We start from the raw sequence: 21,797 nt of genomic DNA, 5'->3' as shown, positions 1-21,797 counted from the left end.
GCTGGTCACTCCCGTAGGGAGCGGGTGCTTATAGTAACATGTATATAAAACAGTCTGCGTGGATGTTTGTCTGTTTGTCCGGTAACTACTCCCAGACCCTTGTCCTGATGGACACCAAATTTCCACTGTGTATTCAGGAGGTCCCTCGTTCGGTTTTCTGTGAAATATTTTTCCAAAAAATAATAAAAATTCGAATTTTAAAATTTTATTTTCGAACTTTTGGACTTTTTTTCAGATTTCTTAAAGGTCTTATTGTTTGGATTATTTCTCCATTATAGCAGACCAGCAGGCGGGGAAGTACCCACCAGTAAAAAATATAAACGTGTTGATGTAGCGCAGGCATGATGGGCCAAATGGCCTCCTCCTGCATCGAGGTTCATTGTACTGTATTGTATTCCTTGACGCCAGGTCTCACTGTTTGCTATCTTCATGTTTGCTGCACCTCATATCAACACACTATAAACAAAATTTTGTACCTATACGGTGTTCCTTTGAACAGCTAAGATTATTTCATGTAACAGGATGGAAACCAACATTTAGTCTTGTCTCGTCGAGCGTTCAGACAGCAATGATAGATGCAAAGTAACAAAATAACCACAATAAAAAAATGTTTTTAACAAAAGGATAAATATTTACACAGTTATGTCTTCTTCAGCAACAAATGCAATGTAATCAATATACAGTATATTGAAATGATTGTGAGTGCATTGGCAGATAATAAGTATTCTGTTTACTGAATCATAATTTCTTGCTTTCACGTGTACTCCATTGAATTTTGATTGCCAGTCTTGTCATTGCATTTGGCCATCAACCCCCAACCCAAAATCACCTCTCATCCTCTTCAAAAATGTGAAATGCACATCATCTTTGGCTTTAGCAATGTTGGTTTATAAATTATTCATTTTGAACATCAATTATAAAATGGGCTGGCAGGATGGTCTGGAGGTATGCACACTCACCTCTAAGCTGTCTAGCCTGGGTTTGAATCCTGACCCAGCTGTAACTGTCATCCTGATGTTTCACAGGCAGGGTGATTCATCAATGTGTGTGCCATCCCTCAGATGGGCATTAAACGGTTGTCCTGTCTGCCAGCATTCGTTGGTGGACATTAAGGATCCCATGGTGTGCTTCGAGAAGAGTAGGCGAGCTATCGCTGGCACTCTGAACAAATTACATATTCCTGCCCTAACCTGCAGGGGGCACTGCACCTGTGGCACAGCTGCACTATCAGCCAATGATGCTACTCTGCAGCCTTGTGCAGCATATGAAAGATCTATTATTAACCTCCGCCATCTTCGAAGATGGATGGAGGTTACTGTTTTCACCCCTTTCTGTTTGTTTGTTTGTTTGTTTGTGAACAGTATTACGGAAAAACTCCTCGACGGATTTCGACGAAACTTGGTGGGGGGTTTAGGTATGGTCCAAGGATCATGGCATTAAATTTTGGACTTGGTCCCCCCCCCCCAAAAAAAAATTGTTAGAGAATTTTTTTTTGCATTTCTACATGTTTTAAGTGATTTCCAACCCTCCCCAAAAAATTTTTTACCCCCCCCCAAAAAATAGAGAATTTTTTTTTTGCATTTCTACATGTTTTAAGTGATTTCCAACCCCCCCCAAAAAAATTGTTACCCCCCCCAAAAAAAATGAAGAGAATTTTTTTTGCATTTCTGCATGTTTTAAGTGATTTCCAACCCCCCCAAAAATTGTTACCCCCCCCAAAAAAAAATAAAGAAATTTTTTTTTGCAGTTCTACATGTTTTAAGTGATTTCCAACCCCCCCCCAAAAAAATTGTTACCCTCCCCCCCAAAAAAAAATTGTTAGAGAAAAAAAATTTTTTTTTTTGCATTTCTACATGTCTTATGTGATTTCCACCCCCCCAAAAAAAATTGTTTGAGAAAAAAAAATTTGCAACTTTTTTTTCAACAAAATTTCGATTTTTTTTTTGCATTTATTACATGTTTTAAGTGATTTCCAACCCCCCCCTCCCCAAAATAAATGTTGGAGAAAACTATATCTCTGTCAGCACTGTTGACATCATATTTGATGAATAAGATATAAGGTTCACTTGAGTGACCCAGCAGTATTGGCGGCGGAGGTTTTGCACTCTCTCGAGTGCTCCCCCTTTAGTTTGTTAACCTCCGCCATCTTCGAAGATGGATGGACGAGGTTACTGTTTTCACCCCTTTCTGTTTGTTATCTTGCCAAAACGAAGTTTTTGCAAGATATGTTAGTCAGCTTGTATGTTTTTTGTTTTTTTTTGTTTGTCTGTAATCACGTATAAAAAATTCTGCAGAGCACAGTTATCATCGGAAATTTTTGTAACTTCGCCTATCAGAGGCCTATAGAGGTCCCTTTCAGTGCACAAAATTTTGAAGGTCAAGGTCAAAGGTCAAGGTCACTTTGTCACAAATCAGGGGAGTCGACGAAACCCTTATTTTTTGAGTAATTTTGATCGGATCGTCTTCAAACTTCATGGGAATATAGTTCATGGTCTGGCGCTCAGCTGATTAATTTTTGATGGCGATTGGCCTTGACCTTCATATGTTTTTTTTGTTTCTTTGTTGTTTTTTTTTGGTCTGTAATCACGTATAAATCACTCTGCAGAGCACAGTTATCATTGGAAATTTTTGTAACTTCGCATATCAGAGGCCTATAGAAGTCCCTTTCAGCACATAAAATTTTGAAGGTCAAGGTCAAAGGTCAAGGTCACTTTGTCACAAATCAGGGGAGTCGACGAAACCCTTATTTTTTGAGTAATTTTGATCGGATCGTCTTCAAACTTCATGGGAATATAGTTCATGGTCTGGCGCTCAGCTGATTAATTTTTGGTGGCGATTGGCCTTGACCTTCATAGTTAGCGCCAAAGGTCAAACAATTTTGACCCCAAGGTCAAATTTTCAAGTTTTAGGAACCATATTGTGTAGTACCTCAAATTGAACACCTCGATGAGTGCTTTCTAGATATGTCAAGCTTGAGATATTATGACGTCATTTTGTGACATTATGAGGCAAACGCATATTTTTCATGGTTACTCTGTAGAACGATTCTCATCGGAATCTCTCGTCGACAGATATTCCTCAAGGAGTCGCTCCTGGTGGATAGCAGCTCTGTTCACCTCAGTGTGACCTGAAAGAAGTCACACGTGGTCACCTTTTGGCAAGATACGGGTCACCCGCAGGGTGACATTGGTTTATTTGTTTGTTTGTTTGTTTGTGAACAGTATTACGGAAAAAAACTCCTCGACGGATTTCGACGAAACTTGGTGGGGGGGGGGGGTTAGGTATGGTCCAAGGATCATGCCATTAAATTTTGGACTTGTTCCCCCCCCAAAAAAAAGTTGTTAGAGAAAAAAAAATTTTTTTTTGCATTTCTCCATGTTTTAAGTGATTTCCAACCCCCCCCCCAAAAAAATTGTTTGAGAAAAATTTTTTTTTTTTGCATTTTTACGTTTTAAGTGATTTCCAATCCCCCCCCCCCCCAAAATTTTTTTTTGCATTTCTACATGTTTTAAGTGATTTCCAACCCCCCCCAAAAAATGTTAATTTTTTTTGCATTTCTACATGTTTTAAGTGATTTCCAACCCCCCCAAAAAATGTTAATTTTTTTTTGCATTTCTACATGTTTTAAGTGATTTCCAACCCCCCCCAAAAAAAATTTTTAGAAAAAAAATTTTTGCAACTTTTTTTCAACAAAATTTCGTTTTTTTTTTGCATTTTAACATGTTTTAAGTGATTTCCACCCCCCCCAAAAAATGGAGAAAAGAACTATAACTCAGCACTGTTGACATCATATTTAATGAAAAAGATATAAGGTTCACTTGAGTGACCCAGCAGTATTGGCGGCGGAGGTTTTGCACTCTCCCGAGTGCTCCCTCTCGAGTTAACCTCCGCTATCGAAGATGGACGGAGGTTACTGTTTTCACCCCTGTTTGTTTGTGAACAGTATTACGGAAAAACTCCAACGGATTTCGACGAAACTTGGTGGGTGGATTAGGTATGGTCCAAGGATCATGCCATTACATTTTGGACTTGGTCCAAAGTCTAATATGGCCGCTATGGCGGCCATTTTGAAAAAAATATTTGAATTTTGGTTTTTGCATTTCTACATGTTTTAAGTGATTTCCAACCCCCAAAAAAATTTGTTTGACAAAAAACAAAATTTTGCAACTTTTTTCAAAAAAATATCGATTTTATTTGAAAAAATATTTGAATTTTTTTTTTTTGCATTTCTACGTTTTAAGTGATTTACAACCCCCCCAAAAAAATTTGTCAGAGAAAAAAAAAACAGAAATTTTGCACCTTTTTTTTTCAAAATAATTTCGATTTTATTTTTTGGCATTTCTACATGCGCGTCGATCTGGTTTAGTTTATTTAATTGTGGTTCAGTGGAGTCTGATCCATTTTGATCTACAATGAATAGGATATCAGGTTCACTTCAGTGACTCAGCAGTATTGGCGGCGGAGGTTTTGCACTCTACCGAGTGCTCCCCCTCTAGTTATTATTATTATTATTATTATTATTATTATTATTATTATTATTTTAATACCGTTTTTCTTTGCTTCTTTGCAGCCAGGATAGAAACCTGCATAGTTTTGGGTCTTTGTTGGAGAATTTTTTCAGACCAATTCTGGAGGCCACAATAAATCCTGCAGATTGCACTCATCGAAATCTACATCTCCTCCTGAAATATGTAAGAGGATATCTTGCCCATCACAGTGAAATGACTTGTACAAATGATGAAACAAAACAGGTCATACTCATACTGCAGAGGCTTTTTGAGAAGAACAATATCTTTGTTATTTTAATCTCTGAGAAATCATCACTCTCAATCAAAAACATCTTTAAATCATATTTACTTTTTTCATTCGTTGTATTTTTACTCCTGGTTTGTTGAAATTTGTTTTGAAGACTGTTCTTCCGAACATACGACTATTGCTTAACAGGATTATTTTGATATCGATTTATTGTTTTGGATGTTTTGTTTCATGAGCTTCAATACTAATCATATCTCTCGTCAATGATGGTAGGTGTGGCTTCGCTTATTGATTGCAGATGCTTGCAAGTGGAAATACATATAAGAATGACGCCTTACTAGTTTGCAGTAAGAGCGAAGGGTGATGGTGATGATTGATATTTAATTTGCGATTACGGGAAGTTGCCTTCCTTCCGTTTTGGATTACCCAAGGCACCGGAGGCCTTCGGCCTTTGCAGGCCTCGGTCTGCACTGGTCCTGATGATGCCTCAATAAGTGTGACACTGGTAGAACAGTTGACTTGAGACAACTGTGTAGTCACTGCGTCACCTCCCATATTCATCCAATCACATCCTATACACTCAAAACCATCATTATTTAATACTAGATAGAGTAAAGGTGAAAATATATTAGAAGTGGGTTATGCAACACCTCAAAATGCAGCACTTCATCATTTTTTCTTGCAAATGACTCAGTAATAAAGAGTCTGGCAGCATCACTTGCTCTAATTTCACAGTCTACTCATTAAGGCCGAAACTTCTTGCCACAGATGATGAACCTGTACCCTTATCCAGCTTGTTTGGGATCTCCACTTTCCATACTGAAGTTAATGCTTCTTTTTCTGCCACGTTACATCACTTTTTGAGCTCCTTTCACTGGCTTTCCTGTTTGCACTCATGGTTTATAAATCTTAACACTTATTGAGGGCAATAATAAGCGGGTATGGACAAGAGGACCGCGTGATGTTTACACGATGGTAGCTGACTAGTCGACTGATTGCGGGTTGGCGGTAAGGGAGTGAAATGACACGTCTGTTCCATCAAGTCATCACCTGACCATAAACCATCACATATCACAAGTGAATGTAGATCATGTATACAGAAAAATGGTCACAATTAATTGACCGTGTTTGAGTGAAATCGTGTTTAAAAAAAATTAAATAAATAAATAAACCCAGTGTAAATGGAGATACTTGTTATTTTGTATAAATGCAGTAAACTTGCAAAATGAAAATCAAATAACTTGCCTTGTGTGGCAGGTGACTGGCTTCGACAGCGTTGCTGATGAATCGCCGGAAGAGAAAGTGTTTCTGGCAGAAGCCCCTCCTCCTGAAATGTGGCGAAATAAGGAAGATCCTCCTTACTCATACTACATCTACTATATGTATGCCAATATGGCAGTCATCAACTACTGGAGGAGGTATGTATGACTGTATGTCTGGTGCTGACTAGCTTAATGGTTAGGATGGTGGGCTTGGGATCCAAAGGTCCTGAGTTCAAATCCTGCTCAGCCATTGAATTGATACCAGGTGGGGTTGACTCAGCCTGTCATCCTTCTAAGGTCAGCAAAATGAATACCAGTTTGCTAGTATCTGTGTTGGAGTGGAAACCCATCCAGGATTGTGCCCAATAACTAAGGAGACTGCTTCGGTAGCACCGACGCTCTGCACAGAGTATGGTCCCAATGGATGGATGGATGACTGGCCATGTGAGCTATGGGCAGCAACAGACTGGCCAACAGGAAGTGCTAAAGAAAAATGCATTGCACCATTCAGTGTAGAGTCTCATCTCTCATCACCTGTCAGTTCAGATGATGCAACTTCAATCTTTTCCATCTTTAATGAGCTTCGAGGAGGCTTTTTGTCTGCAGCTGAAATGAGGACCTTGTGTACCATTTCCATTTGGAGAATGATGATGTTTAATTTGTGTCTGTAATCATATATATATATATATATATATATATATATATATATATATATATATATATATATATATATATATATATATATATATATATATATTCTTCTTTGTGAGATGGGAATTGATAAGATGATGGAAGTGATTGTAATTGGAGATATTTCACCAGCAATGTTCAGAATCGTGTTGTGCATTTATTGATTACACAGCTGATGATAATGAATCTTTAATGGCCATAATTATACCCACCTCATAGGGTTGACCGAGGAAATTTTTGTCCCAAATCTTTCACGAATGCGCTGGGCTGGCCTGATGTTGGACTAAGTAGGTTAGAGCAGGAATTTGTTTGTTTTGGGTGCTGGTGATGGCTCGTCGACTCTTTAACATCCACCAACTAATCCAACAATATGGAATGCTCAGTTTTATGTCCATCTGAGGGACGACACATATTAATGCCTCCTTCTGCCTTCAAAACACCAGGATGAGAGTTTATAGCTGGGTCAAGATTCAAACCCAGGCGAGTCAGCTCAGAGGTGTGTATACATACCTCCAGTCCATCTTTCCAGCCCTGATCATGCAGTCTTTTGGCAAATTAATTTTAATATACCTGTTCAATAAATGTCACCTCTAATTGACAAAGGAACATTATTATTTATTTATTTTGAAATCCTTCGTAATTTTCTTTTATTTGTTGAACCTCTTGCTAGGAAACAGGACATGAACACGTTTGTTTTGAGACCGCACTCTGGTGAGGCTGGACATTTCACTCACTTGTTGGATGCCTTCCTCACGTCTGATAATATCTCACATGGCATCAACCTCACCAAGGTTTGGCATATGTGATTCCTGTTCCCGTCTACTGATGGTCATTCTGGAGAGCTGTTATTTATTCATTTATTTATTTTTGAAGATAAAACCAAGTATATGTCAAATGAAAATGTATTTGTTGGGAACAAACTTCATCAGACAGTGAGATGATTGCTATGTTTTCCTCTTTATTCTACCAACAGAATCCTGTGGTTCAATATCTGTACTACCTTGCACAAATACCCATCGCTATGTCCCCCATCAGCAACAACAGTCTCTTTGTGGAGTATGATCACAATCCTTTTTATGAGTTCTTCCAAAAGGGATTGGTGGTCTCGTTGTCCACAGACGACCCGCTGATCTTCCATACGACCAACGTAAGTTCTTCAATTCTGCATTTTCGTCTTGCCCCTCTCCGACTCGATTTGATGTTTGATGTGAACAGGCTAACATATAGATGAATATGACGTTCTGTGACATCCAAACTTTAGTTTCAATACTTCATGAACCTTTTAGCACCTCATAATCTACAATATGGCAAACAAAATTTCATATCTGGTGTGAATGATTAATTTACATGCAGTGCGGTGAAATTTGGTTTGGCCAACCACAAGATTGATCCATCCAGCGTAATAATCTTCCAACGGCCCGTCATTTCACCACCTGCCAAATTTTGCTGCATGTTGAATTTGTTTTGTTGATCAATGCTTGCTTGTAATTATGACATGAAAATTTTTCACGAGTTATTCCTTTTGACAGCTCATGAGAGGGAGCGTCAAGGTTCATCCTTGTTGTTTTCTGGTGTACCCCCTCCGAAAACTGGATCTGCTTTTAACAGACACAGGATCCAAACCAGACTTTGACATTACAGATGCTGGCTTAGTACTGATTTGTAAAGAAAAATGAAACTTGTAATATTGATCTCCCTAAAGGGATTGCTGACTGAGCCAAGCACCTGATTGGCTTTCCTCATAGACTTGGGAATGTGGAGATCAAAGTCAAGGGTGGTCACGCCAGGCCTTGTTCCATGGTCCTTTCAGATGAGATGAGTACTTTCGAGATAAGTCAGGAAAATGTTTTGAGATGTTGATAAGGCTTTTGATAAACATTTTGCACACTTGGCGATATGAATCAACTGTCTCCACCAGAGGCTGAAGGTCTCTGTAATCCTCCCACCCCCCTCCAATTTGGCCTAAGTTACAGGGATATTTTGCCTTGTGGTGTTGCAAAACCACAATGAATGGACACAAGTTTCTCCACTTTGTTTTACCATAGATTTGCACCAATTTCTTCTATCCCCTTGTTGTTGTTGCTTTTACATTTGTCTAGATTTTAACATTTTACATCTTGCAATTGCTGTAATTACATAACCACGAGGATCTAGAATGTCTCACTTCCGGTGACCTTGCCTATATGTGATTGTGTTAGTGCGTCACACTGATTAAAAAAAAAATAATAATAATAAATAAAAGAGAAGTGCAGTTTGTATTTCGTGTAACATTTCTGCATGCACAGGTTTAAAAAACAACAAAAACCTGGAATTGATTTCAAATTATATAGATTTTAATGTAATGGTGGACATGACACATTGCAAGTCTTGCATCAAAGTTGCTGTTGGTGTGATAAAGTTGCGACTTTCCTTATGAATTGATTTTATTCTAATTCCTATCGCCATGACTGTCAAGTTTCCCTGATGTGTATGAGATGATTTTCCAGGACCCATTGTTGGAAGAGTATGCGATGGCATCTCATTTCTGGAAGCTAACGCCATGCGACTTGTGCGAGATCGCCAGTAACAGTGTGCGCCAGAGTGGCCTCTCGCACAAGGTAATGGTGCATATGTTAACGAGCACCGAGGCTATAGTTTAGATTGGTATAACCCCTCATAGATCACTACTGAAACTCATTCTATGCTAGTATGCTTGTCTTTCGAGTTCCTAAAGTGCATTCTATTTCACGGTCAGGAAAATGATCCAGCTTCGACCTCCCGTCTCTTTCCATTGTTCTTGTAAAGTACGCGTCTTTTAGAGGAGACATTAAGATGGCTATCCTTAGAAATAAGCCTTTTGATTTTCAAACATATTTTCCGTGTGGCAGGAAAAGCAGCTGTACCTCGGATTGAGGTATCAGAAGGAAGGAATCATTGGCAATGAACTGAACCTTAGCAACGTGGCTCCGATTCGCGTTGCTTACCGATATGAAACTCTCTCCCACGAGCTTCATGTGTTGGAGACGGCAAATTAGAATTCACTCTTGGGACGTTACCTGGAAAGAGTTCCATCAGAGGGTGAAGATCAATTGCGGTTTGAATTGGCAATTGTTTTGTATTCGTCAAACTTATGGTTTTACTTAAATTTTTAATTTGCGTGTGAATTTTGCTTTTAGTCTGATGTAATGACTTTGTGAAGATTTAAGGTTAATATATTGAACGGAGAAGCTGTCTTGGTGTACAACTTATTTCCATACAAGACGAGCGATGTGCATCGACAGACTTTACCAAAGCTTCTCACAGCCCCCTGTGCTCTTATCCACTTTCTTCTACCTTCACCCGTTGGCAGACGACATTTACGGTATTAACTGTTGGCCAAAGACCCTGGCATTGGAATAACACACATCTGATTTTGACCTGACCCACATGTGGTACATGGCATGTGGAACAGTATACACCGATCAACTTTGTTTCAGACAACATGGACACACACATTTCCTTCAGGAAATTTGGTAATAGGGAATGTATGTCTGACCTTTAAGTGAGAGGCAACGTTCTGTGGGTCCTTTCCTAACACCGAATAACATTTAAATAAATTGCTGCATGTGGAGTTCAAATGTCGGCCCAGCTATCAACTGTCATCCCGGGTTTCGCAAGCAGGGCAATTCATCAGTGTGTGCCATCCCTTGGATGGATGCTAAACTGGGCTTCTCATCTGCTTCAGTTTGTGGATGTTGATGATCCCACGGTGTCTTTCACGAAGAGTAGGCGTGCTATTGCTGGCACCCTGAACAAATGACAAATTCCTGCTCTAACCTACTACATCAGTGGCACAACTACACCCAAATCAATCATGTTACCCACTGCTATTTGCTGCATTTGAAAGGAGACGAAGCTGAAAGTGGAAGAATGATGAGAATGTATGACATCATAAGTAACTGTTTTATTTATAGAAATGGGTTCTGTTTGAAAACATGTGCTGTGACAACAGGTTGTTTTTCTAAAAGCCTTGTGTTTTGTTGTGATAAATATGTATTACAATACAGAAGCTTGTGTACACATGTTTTGGTTTTTCATATTGGACCAAAGAAATTCATTTATTGTGGATGCAATGCAAGCGTGATGGTCACTAAATGCACCTGAGCAGACGGTGAAGCTTCTTCCTCTTCCCCAGGGCAATGTGGGGGGTAGGGGGGATCTGTGGAAGAGCGTGCTGTTGAAGGGCGGTGTCGACAATGACATGCTTGAAACACCCACTGTCTCGTCTGGTTCACCTTGTCTGACATGGGAGAACGAAGCAAGAAGACACCTTCACACCGTCTTAGTTATAACAGCATCTCCTGGAGGTGCACAAATACAGGATAGACTCGACGTATTTCTGAGAAATGTGCATCCCAGAAGCAGTTTTTAGTAAAAGTTGGGAACACGACTTTTTAACATAATTAAGGTATGCTGAATTCGACTAGCCCTATTCCCAAGCTGAATTTTGAGTTTTTGACCATCTAATTAGCATAAACAAAATGGCTGCCAAATTGACAATTTTGGGCACTTTCTTGGGACAGGCACTACTATACCATTTAAATAAATGCACATTGTTAACATGTATGCATCTTAGAAATGTCCCTTGAGCAATAGATCAAAGCAACAGGCTAATAAAATTTATAACATGCCAAAAATCTATTATCTATCTATAATTCCAGCAGTGTGTGTGTGTGTGTGTGTGTGTGTGTGTGTGTGTGTGTGTGTGTGTGTGTGTGTGTGTGTGTGTGTGTGTGTGTGTGTGTGTGTGTGTGTGTGACCGCTGTTTCTCAACAACCACTGGTCCGATCTCATTGAAACTTGCCAGGTATATCACTGGGGATCTGAGGTGTGCCTTTTCAAGGTTTGATATTAATCGGACAAGTGCTTCCCAAGTCATGGCCATTTATTTACCAACCAATGACAGGACACGTTGCTGCGGCCATTTATTTTTATTTGCTTCCCAAGTTATGGCCATTTATTTACCAACCAATGACAGGACACGTTTCTGCGTAGGCGTGGCCGATGGGTAAGAGAACCTCAGCTGCATTCGCCATTACGGGTTTTTTCTCTTCTCTTCTCGTTGTGTTTTTCCTTGCGAAAAGGCAAAATACGTTGGCGCTAATTGAATAATTTGTCATTAAAACTAATAATTTATCATAACGTTGGCAGATCCAGCAGCCTCCGCATTCTTACCCTGGACGAGGAAACAAAGAAGAAGCGCAGTTTCCTCAGCAATGTTGTTTATGAAGAGGTGCTAACGAGATAAAGGTGTGTACAATGTATATCGAAACATTTTTTTATTATTTATTTCTTGAAGAAAAATTGTTCCGAAAATAATTTATCAAAAAAAGTGCACAACTTTTTTTGTTTCCAAGTGTCAAAACGGTTTGGCCTTTGGAAGTGTTAAGGAACTCAGCTCAACTCAACATGCTTGCCAACGAAATACATCTCAATTTGGTGGTATGCTTTGCATACTATTTTTTTAAACTATTTTCAAACTAAAACAATTCGAACATGGAATACCTAATGACACTGTACTTTCAGGTCTCCCAGAAATCCTACCCTGTCGCCTCACCATGGCATAGGAGTGGCAATGGTCAATGGCAGCGAATGTCATGGCTTGCAAAGACAGGGAGGTAAACTTGATTTAAATTTGGATTTGAATTAACTCTGTGTGTGTAAGTATCACAGCAGTTGTTACTTCAATGAAAGCGATAATTCGTGGAATGATGTGAACATTCCGTACGGGCACGCACTACTTCTGGATAGTGATGACTTACTGTATTCTAATAATTTCTCGATTTCTTATGCGCATTTATAGATAAACACAATGCCCCAATCCAGTCGTCATTTACGAGAGCGAAGGAACGGCCTGTGTGGTTGTTTGAAAGTTTGTTTTTTTTGCACGTACGGCCACGCACGTACGGGCACGCGAGAGCGAAGGAATGGCCTGTGTAGTTGTTGTTTCTGGCACGCGGTTTGAAAGTTTTCTTTATATGTACGGCTATGCACGTACGGCCATGCACTAGTTATGCTAATTTGCTTAGCTACTGCTAATTTGCTATGCTACCATTACCAAAAAATCTATTTTCTGCTGTAACTTTGTTACTATGCAAGCAAACCTGACAAATGAGATGTCGAGACCTACATTTTGAGGGTCAAGAAAAATGATTAAGACATATTTGAAGCATTTTTAATTAATGTTTACATGGTTACCGATGCTTATTAATAAAATGTAGAAGTTAAAGTTGCTGATCTGCAATCATAAAAACTAAACAAAGTTCTGTCATGCTGCTATGTGAACAAATTTCAGTCAGCATAAACAGTTTTCAGGAATGCCAAACATCTTTAAGGCAAATCACATTGTATTCATGCAAGGAGTCTGATCATCAATGTGTTGCTGGCATGAATTCCGGCATGTGCAGCGTCGAGTCTTGCATTGTTTCCGACATGCACAGGCTACCATCTCGAGGCAACTGTCTGGAATGGGACTCAATGCCAACAGTGTGGGTTGCAGTCCTGATTCCCCAAGTCGCCATCCCATTTCAGAGGGCGCAGGGAGCTCAGATGTGGGTAGTGGGAATTTCTCCATATCATCGCTTGATAGTGTACTCTCATCAAATGGAAATGGAGCACATCACTTGTTGGGGCCATGGCTTCTGGTTTCCCTATCTTGGAGAACAATAAATGCCATGCTGCATCAACAGTCTGTTGTGTGCACATTGTATATTCTGCAGACAAAGGTTTCTGAAGATTTGATGGTTTTCTCTGTGAGTTCACCAATGCCCAAGTTCTTCAGCAATTCATGGTGCTCTTCGAAGACCTTCCATGATAAATAGTTTGGTGTGATTCGCGATGTAGGAGGTGGTGTCACACCCAGTCGATGCGTGATATGCTAGCAAGGATGCTGCTGAGCCTCGTGGTAGTTTGTTGAAAACTGCATCAATGGGTATATACCGCCGTTTCTTAGATGTGCCCAACATCATCCAGAGATGCTCGCATTGCATTCGTCGAAAGTGGGATACCAGAAGCAGGAGAACATCAGTGTCCCAGGAAGACACAACAACTGTATTAAACTGGCTGTGGACGGCATGCAGCACCAATCTTGTGTCTGCTTCCTCATGTGTGGATTTCAGAGCTGTCAAATCAGTTGTACCTTTTGATGACTTAAACCTCGAGTTCCTCTCTAAATCCCCCGGCAACTACAATTTCTTTATCCACTAGTTATACTGACAGGATGCAGCTCCTCCAGGCCAGTTGGCACAATCAAAGTATGTCTTGTGGACAGCTCAAGATTTTTAAGAGAAGAATCAGTTGTTTGGCCTCGTTGCCATGCTGCCATTTGAGTTGCATGGAAGGTATTCTTTCCATCAAGTGTTTCATCAAGGATGTCAATGTTATCACAGGTGTAGTGGATGAATTTATTTGCCTCAATGTTTGGTGGAATGATGGCACCAGTTGCTTTGTCCAATGATTTGAGAGAGAGCTCTCAGCCAAGGAAGTGTCTACTTGCAACACCTGTTCGTAACTCAGGTAATGCCCTGCCTTTTTGAACAATCGTACTCGGTCTTTTGACCGCGTAGCTTGATGAAGAGTACTTGCAAGACCAACATGTTTTGGAGTCCATTTTTTGCCACCTGACGCAGTAGACAAGATCTTGTGCCACACTCAGAACTCTACTCTGGACATGTTCTTCATTGTTCCCAGGGCTATCATCTTCAAGGGATGCCTGACCACCGACGATCAGTCTCAGTAGCATATATAAACTCTCGGGAATGCATGCTACAGCATCTTCTTCACTGACAGAGAACCCTTTATGTCCTGGAGTTTCCATCATGTCTCCACGGACTTTCCTAGCTACTGTACATGAACAAGTGAAAGGAAAATGTCATCCTGGGACTCATACTTAGGAAAGGCTAATGTTGTAGAATTTTGTAGTTAACGTTTTAACTGACTCGATGTAAATTCTGCTTCTCAAAAGAAAGCCACAATTAATTCACTGTCGACAACGGAAAGTACATTACATCAGATAATTTTATTAACATAGTATGATGGAGTCCAAGCCACTGGGATGGTATACATCCACAATGATTTTCACTAAACTCAAGGCCCTGCCACACCTTGACGATTTAGCCAATGTATGCCTGACGTATGCAAAATTGGGCAAAAACGCTGCCATACGTCGTAGTACGCTGGCTTTCATCGTTGTACTTTGCGGTTGTCCTCAAATTTTAGCATGTTTGAAATTTTACGACGTATGCCAGCGTATGACTCACACGTTCCGCTACGCTGGCCATAAGTTGTAGGCACGTTATGCGATCATTGACACACGCTACTTGTAAGTTACTCATAAGTCGAAACACATCGAGGTAATGATTAGCGTACCAGAAACTTATTTCTAACCTACGAGTAACGTGCTTTGAACCTATGTGTAACGTACCTCCAACGCATTTTGATTGATTTTTTTGTATTTGATTGACGTCTTCCGGACGACCACAGAACTTACTGAACGTGTTTCTAATTTACAGCTACCGTATAATGGCGTATTGGCAGCGTTTAAAAAAAACAACAAAAAAAAAAACAACAATAACTTCCGATATTTCGTCATGTGCCGTTACGTCACGTCCGATTGCCTCTTCAGTTTGCTCATGTCTTATTCTTAGTTCCTCCTCTGTGAATATTTTCTGTTTGAGGATATTGTCACGTCGACGTCGAAACTTAAAAGCAAATGTCCGAATATATTTTAAAATTCGTGATAGACGAAAAAATAGTAATAATAAAAAAAAATAACCACAACAACTTCAGATATTTCGTCACGTGCGTTCACGGATCCAAGGAGAAAAAAAGAAAAAATGTGCCTTGACGGAGAAAATAAGTTTCGGGTATGCTAAACATTACCTCGACGTGTTTCGACTTATGAGTAACTTACAAGGAACTTGTGTCGACGTGTGTCAACGATCACATATCGTGCCTACAACTTATTCCCAGCGTCGCGGAATGTGTGAGCCATACGGCGAGTACGTCGTAAAATTTTCAGCATGCTTGAAATTTTTCGACATACTAAACGTACCATGAAATACGACAACGTACTTCATCGTTTTTCAGCGTGCTCTTAACGTATACACAACTTACCCATACCATATTCGACGTGTGCCAGCGTTTTAGGCACATTTTTCATAGGTTGGCATACGCTGGCTAAATCGTCAAGGTGTGACTGCGTGGTTGATACTTCCAATTCTCAGGCGGTTATGATTTAAATCGGTATGCGGCAGGTTTTTAACAGGCTACGCCACGAGTTTGTCGGCGATACGTGCAGCGCGCTATGCGTAAGTTAAACTATCGTTGGGCATTGGTTGTGAACGCCGACAACAGGCTAAGCATTCGTTGGTATAAGTTATCTATAAGACAACAAAACTTTCTATGCCCGTTACTAATATGTTATGCATACGACCAACATGTTATGAATACGACCAAAACTTAAAAAAAAAAAAAACATCAAAATTTCAGCGTACGCCAACGTTTTACATACATTTTTATACGTTGCCATTGCTGGCTAAATCGTCAAGGTGTGACAGCACCTTTAGATTACATTTCCTAGTATTTATATGCTTTTGTGGGAGTGGAGGGGGCTGATAAGTATTAGGCAAAATAACTCCAACTGCAATACGTGTACTAGGTGAAAAGCGAATGACATAATCATGGCAAAAGTTGGCGTTATCAACCAGGTCACTTTGTTCCATAGCAAGACATTCCTTTTATCAACATTTAGGCCAAAAGACTCTTGGGAAAAGGGAAGCATAACTGACAGCCAATTACACTTTTCGCGTAAAAATTAAATTTATAAAGCACGAGCAACAATTACAATTGAGAGTACATTAATATAATTATTTTCTCCCACAATTCCCCCCTTTTTCCTTATTAGGAAAATTTGAATAATAATATTACACATGATCACCATTCCCCGTTCGTGGAGGAGAAAAGATATCCGTTCCACAAGTTCAATCAACAATGGCAGTGAGTGCTCATATCAGAAGAATGCTGGATAACGACCATTTCAATAGTGTCCCAGCCAGGTGAGTGATTGTGTTTCCATTTAATTAATGGCCTGTTCATCAGCATGTGTCACAAATCGAAGACATGCTACCCAAAGTCAGAAGATGAGCAGGTCAGGGTGTAGATAGAGCAGAACCCAATGGGAAACACAGTCGAGGCACTCATTGAGCTGCAGAGAAGGTATATCTTGGCAGGTACGAGCTTGGGCCAGACACTGGGTTGAAGGAGACGAAAAGGACTCGAGAGGTGACCCAGAGATCCAGCCCCAGCACAGTTTGGGGCCTCTTAGCAGCAGTTTGTGCAATCAGGTTTGATTCACCAAGTGAGCTGTGCACATTAGATGCAGCCGCGATGGCTGCACGAGCCCCACCCGCACCATTGAACACATGTTGCAGATGATTCGCCGTGTGGACCTTCAGGGCCTTCGTCGTGCATTGAAGCAATCACGGCAAGTTCACGATGTATTTGCAGAGCAGCAATTTGTGAGTGTGGCTGAGGACATTCCTTCAGGCTTGCCTGGCCTGCCTGACACCACGCAACGGCGACGTTAAGACTTTGCCTTGCTGTGGTTTGGCTTGTCCAACCTCTTCAGTGGGTTTTTCTTTTTCCTTTTCACCACAATGCTCATCTTGTCTCCTCAGGAAGGGGGTAGTTTCATGATCACGTGTTGAATGCCCAATCACCCAAATCTGGGTTCTCCCCATCGTCCAATCTTTCGGTGGAAGTTCTTCCAATGCTACATTAGACGAAATTGTACATTGCATAGTTCAACTGCTCTCAACACTCCGAAACAAACAAAATCAAGGTTAAGCATCGATTAAACATGCCAATCCATAACCGTCATGGGCTCGTGTATTCCAACAAGACTGACAAAGGTTCTTACAGAAGCATTCAACTTGCATTATATGTTATATCAATATTTTATCCCTTTCCTTATTATTTTTTCCACATCCAAACGACATGCTACAATATACAGAAATCTCAGTTGTATGTACACTCAAAACATTCATCTCATTTGCTATTTCCATGGAGAAAGGGCAACAGTCTTTATCAGGGTTCCAATTTGCAATCAATAATTATTTTCACCAAAAATATTCCATCATCTGTCCAAAAATTATGAAAGCTACTTCTTTCAAGTCAATTTTGCACAGTTACCATTTTAACATTCATATCTGCTAAGCAATTCACAGTTTCATTCACAAGTAGTTCCAGAGCAACTGCCATCATTTATTTTTTTATTTATTTCCAGCTAACTTAGCACTTCCATACTGATGAAAGATGGTCAAGTCAGTGTTAGAAATACCTCAACTTACTTAAGTAAACATACAATAAGTACCACTTAATCAAAATCACACACCTGTTAGACAGCGCTATAAACAGACAGATTGACTCACGCTGTAAAATCATGCTAACAGCCTGTCCAATTAAACAGAAGACAGATAACACAGGTAATATTTAAATTGGCTTGTAGCATCATTGCACTCTTTTCAATAATATAATTCTTTTATCCTTTTGTTTCTCTTTCTACAAATTGTAGAGGCATTTTATCTAAATTACAGTCAGGTCAGTACCAGCTCCTAATCAGTGAGAGCAATACAGTGACAGTACATGGGTACAATTCCTAATTCCATTAATTGATTTAATGATTGCTGTTGGTCTCGCCACTCTTCCAGTTATTCTGCATTATGGTTATGTAAATACCATGCTGCTTTCCCTCATAATTTGATTTTGCCATGCAGTTAACTTATGATTCCTAATATGTAATGTTGACCAATCTGTCGATCGATTCAATAATGCATACCCTCTTTCAATATCATGTAAGTACCTTAACTTAATATATTATCTTGATTCAATTCTCAGTAACTTTTCCCTATCCTCAATTAACAGATTAACAAGGTCAATAGGTACAGTGATTGACAATATATTAATAACCTTACTGTGATATAACCAATCATTACTCTGTCACTTGAAGACCCAAATACATTTAAATTAGGATTATGAGACTTATGATGAAAGGTTTCTCAATTTGTAATCTCAAAACAAAAGTTTATATCAGGCAAAACAAAAGAAACATGATGGTTCGTTCTCACCGAGTTCCTTTTTTTACATGAGCTTAGTCCGAAAGTAATTAACACAGTTACCATACACAACCTCCATGTTTATGTATTTGACAACCGATCCGGTAAAAAGGTGTGAAAATCATCATTACAACACAGGTCAAAGCACATTGGTGTGCTGTTGCTCGGTGTGTGCAAAACACACTGGTGTTCTGGGTTATTATTATTCACAAAATAGATTCCCAAAATAATTCGAAGCTAGGTTGCACATTCTTACATTAATTCACAGGAATAATTAAACAAGAGTAGCATGGCTATCATTGTCCTCACAGGCTGATTCTTTTGGAAGTCTTTATCGGGCTCTCAGCTCTGCAAACCCCCCCATGATGAGAGTTCCACGCCGTTGTTGTCGGCATGGCGTCATTCGAGTTGCCGAGCTGCAGACCACACTTTGACCGCAGAGCGTCCATTTGGGATCAAAAGCTTGACAGCATGGTGACAAAATTTCTCCAAACAGTTTAAAAAATACCAAATGCTAACACCGTTTAATTAACCTGATGAGAATCCATTTCTTTCATGGTCAATGGAACTGAAATATCTCGGAAAAATAATGTTTAACCGATCTCTCTCACCAAAAACAGCAACATTCTGCAATATAACCAACTCACTTACTCAAGCCATCTAATCACGTCCTCCGACCTTTTAAATACAATTCCATTTCCTTTATCAAAACAAATAAATACAGTTTACACCTCTGTTTTAAACAGGTGTATAAAAATTCTACTTTCCGGATTTGGATCCTGACCAAAAACGTGTGTTGCTGTTCTTGGCAGCTAACTGACATACACAAAAAAAAATTCAGAACGATTGGTTGAAAACTGTGGACAGAAATTGTGACAACAGACAGACAAACACGACAGACCAATATACTTGGCAAAATTATTTCACAAAGTAACAAACGGACCCAGATGCAATGCCATCTCCTCTGGTGAGGCTTAGGGTGCAAGGGCGGAGAGAGCACAAAAACAGCAGATCGTTTTTGTGTTTTTCCTTTCATATGAAGTTATTGTTAATGGCCAGCTCTGGACACAAGGGGAAACGTACCTTCCAGGTCTTCAAAACAGCTGTTTTGAAGCCAACCACAAGGCTTGTTGCCTGCTGCTGCTTGTGAGTAGGCCATATGGGCCGAAGCATTTTTGTGGGCCATTGAGACCAAAGTTCTTTTGTGGGCCATTGCGGCCGAAGATTCATGCCACTTTGTGGGCTCAGTGGGCCGAAGAACTCTTTGTGAGATTAGGCCACTGGGCCGACTGAACTCACCTGGTGAGAGGCCAATAAGGCCACGAAGTGAGGAAACCCTCAGGGGTGAATGGACGATACTGCCGGGAGGGGGCATGAAGGAGCGAACACGTGAAAGAACTTTGAATGTTCTGCTCCGATGCAAATATTGGTGTCAAAAGTAAAATTGAATGCCCTCCCGTTCAAATCCATAATTAGAACGTTGAGTAGTGTGCATAGAGTGTGAATTTGTTTGTTAGATTGGAGACCCGACACACTAGGATAGGGACATGCCAATGTTACTGTGACACTTTGGTTTTTGGAGTTAAGTGCTTCCCATGTTGTGGGTTAGAGTAAATGGGAGATCTGTGCTGTACGTTAGACAGGGCCATTGCCGTGGGTTGCCCCAGATGGAGGCTCGGGAGAAAGGTGGGGGTAGTGTTACGGAAATGGCCCTTAGTGGGTTACCAAGTATAGGATTAGCTCAGATCCCCCATTAAATGCATGTTTAGCTAGGTTGTTCGGTAAAATGGACGTTACCTGTGTGTCGGGAGATGTAAGAGGCTGTTTATTGTTTGTGCGGTGGTGGTGGATCGAGAGCTCCCTCTTCTTCCTTCACCTCTCTGGACGATAGGCCCCGCCCAGTCGGCTGAGTGGCCTGAAGAGGGAGGTGGAGCTAAGGGGAGGAGTTTGTCGGCTTCATAAGGGGGGAAGAGCCAGTGGCTCGCGGAGAGCGAACGAAGACCTCGTGGAATGGTTCAGTTTGGGGAAATAGTCGGTTTCGAGGCGAGAAGGAAAGGAAAAAAAGTGGTAAGAAACTGAGAGGACGGAGGTGATTCTGCCGTGAGAGAAACGACAGTCGGCTTTGAGAGGCAAGGGAAGAAAAGGAAAGAGAGAGAGAGAGAGAGAGAGAGAGAGAGAGAGAGAGAGAGAGAGAGAGAGAGAGAGAGAGAGAGAGAGAGAGAGAGAGAGAGAGAGAGAGAGAGAGAGAGAGAGAGAGAGAGAGAGAGAGAGAGAGAGAGAGAGAGAGAGAGAGAGAGAGAGAGAGAGAGAGAGAGAGAGAGAGAGAGAGAGAGAGAGAGAGAGAGAGAGAGAGAGAGAGAGAGAGAGAGAGAGAGAGAGAGAGAGAGAGAGAGAGAGAGAGAGAGAGAGAGAGAGAGGTGATTCTACGGTGAGAGAAATGGCAGTCGGCTTTGAGTGGCTTGCAGAGAGCGATCGAAGAAGAAACTGTGGTGAAAGGGTGAGCGCCGAGCAGCTATACACGGGACAGCTGTATCTGTTTTTAGTGAGGAAAGAGCCGAAAAAAAGGCAGGGAAGGCAACAGAGAAACGACGAGTGTCTGTCTGTAATCTGCTTCGTGAAGGAGGCAGGAGAAACGACAAGAGGCTGACCGACTTTCATGAGAAGGTCCTCAACACGTTTGTCAATCCGCCTGCGGAGCCCGGCACCTCTATTCAGCCTTGTCTGGTGAACAGGCCAAGCCTGGATATGTATGCTGGACCTTGAGAGAAATCAGCTGAAACCAAACGTCGATCTAACGGTCTTGTGCCGTCGACATAGCACGGGGCCAGAACGCGCTGAGGAGGGCATGCGCACGCGGTGCCTTGAGAAGAAAGAGTACGGCGCACCATTTTGCCACGTGGGGCATTCGAGCTGGGGGCTCGAATCCGTGGACATCCGCTTGTTACGAGCGACATTCTTG

At 40.8% G+C, this 21,797-nt stretch overlaps 2 protein-coding genes across 10 annotated transcripts in view; one reads left to right on the top strand and one right to left on the bottom strand.

Moving 5' to 3' along the window:
* Nucleotides 1-10,168, top strand: part of LOC147013166 (AMP deaminase 3-like) — a 76,955-nt gene extending 66,787 nt beyond the window's left edge. For all 9 annotated transcript variants that reach the window (XM_085854785.1, XM_085854790.1, XM_085854784.1 and 6 more), the window contains 6 exons: nt 4,571-4,691; nt 6,013-6,173; nt 7,378-7,498; nt 7,681-7,854; nt 9,194-9,304; nt 9,575-10,168. In XM_085854785.1, coding sequence (XP_085710911.1) covers nt 4,571-4,691; nt 6,013-6,173; nt 7,378-7,498; nt 7,681-7,854; nt 9,194-9,304; nt 9,575-9,721 — 835 coding nt within the window. In that variant the 3' untranslated portion in view covers nt 9,722-10,168. The remainder of the gene's footprint in view (nt 1-4,570; nt 4,692-6,012; nt 6,174-7,377; nt 7,499-7,680; nt 7,855-9,193; nt 9,305-9,574) is intronic.
* A 703-nt stretch (nt 10,169-10,871) lies between these two features.
* LOC147013164 (uncharacterized) overlaps nt 10,872-21,797 on the bottom strand; it is a 121,710-nt gene continuing 110,784 nt past the window's right edge. The window contains exon 3 of the transcript XR_015051216.1: nt 10,872-11,026. The gene's annotated coding sequence lies outside the window, so the exon portion shown is untranslated. The remainder of the gene's footprint in view (nt 11,027-21,797) is intronic.

Source organism: Eptatretus burgeri, chromosome 14 (assembly GCF_056783735.1).
Source record: "Eptatretus burgeri isolate ZD-2024b chromosome 14, Ebu_testis_v1, whole genome shotgun sequence".
NCBI classification, from domain to species: domain Eukaryota; kingdom Metazoa; phylum Chordata; class Myxini; order Myxiniformes; family Myxinidae; genus Eptatretus; species Eptatretus burgeri.
The sequence above is the reverse complement of the archived record's forward strand: the minus strand, read 5'-3'. Positions and strand labels throughout refer to the sequence as shown.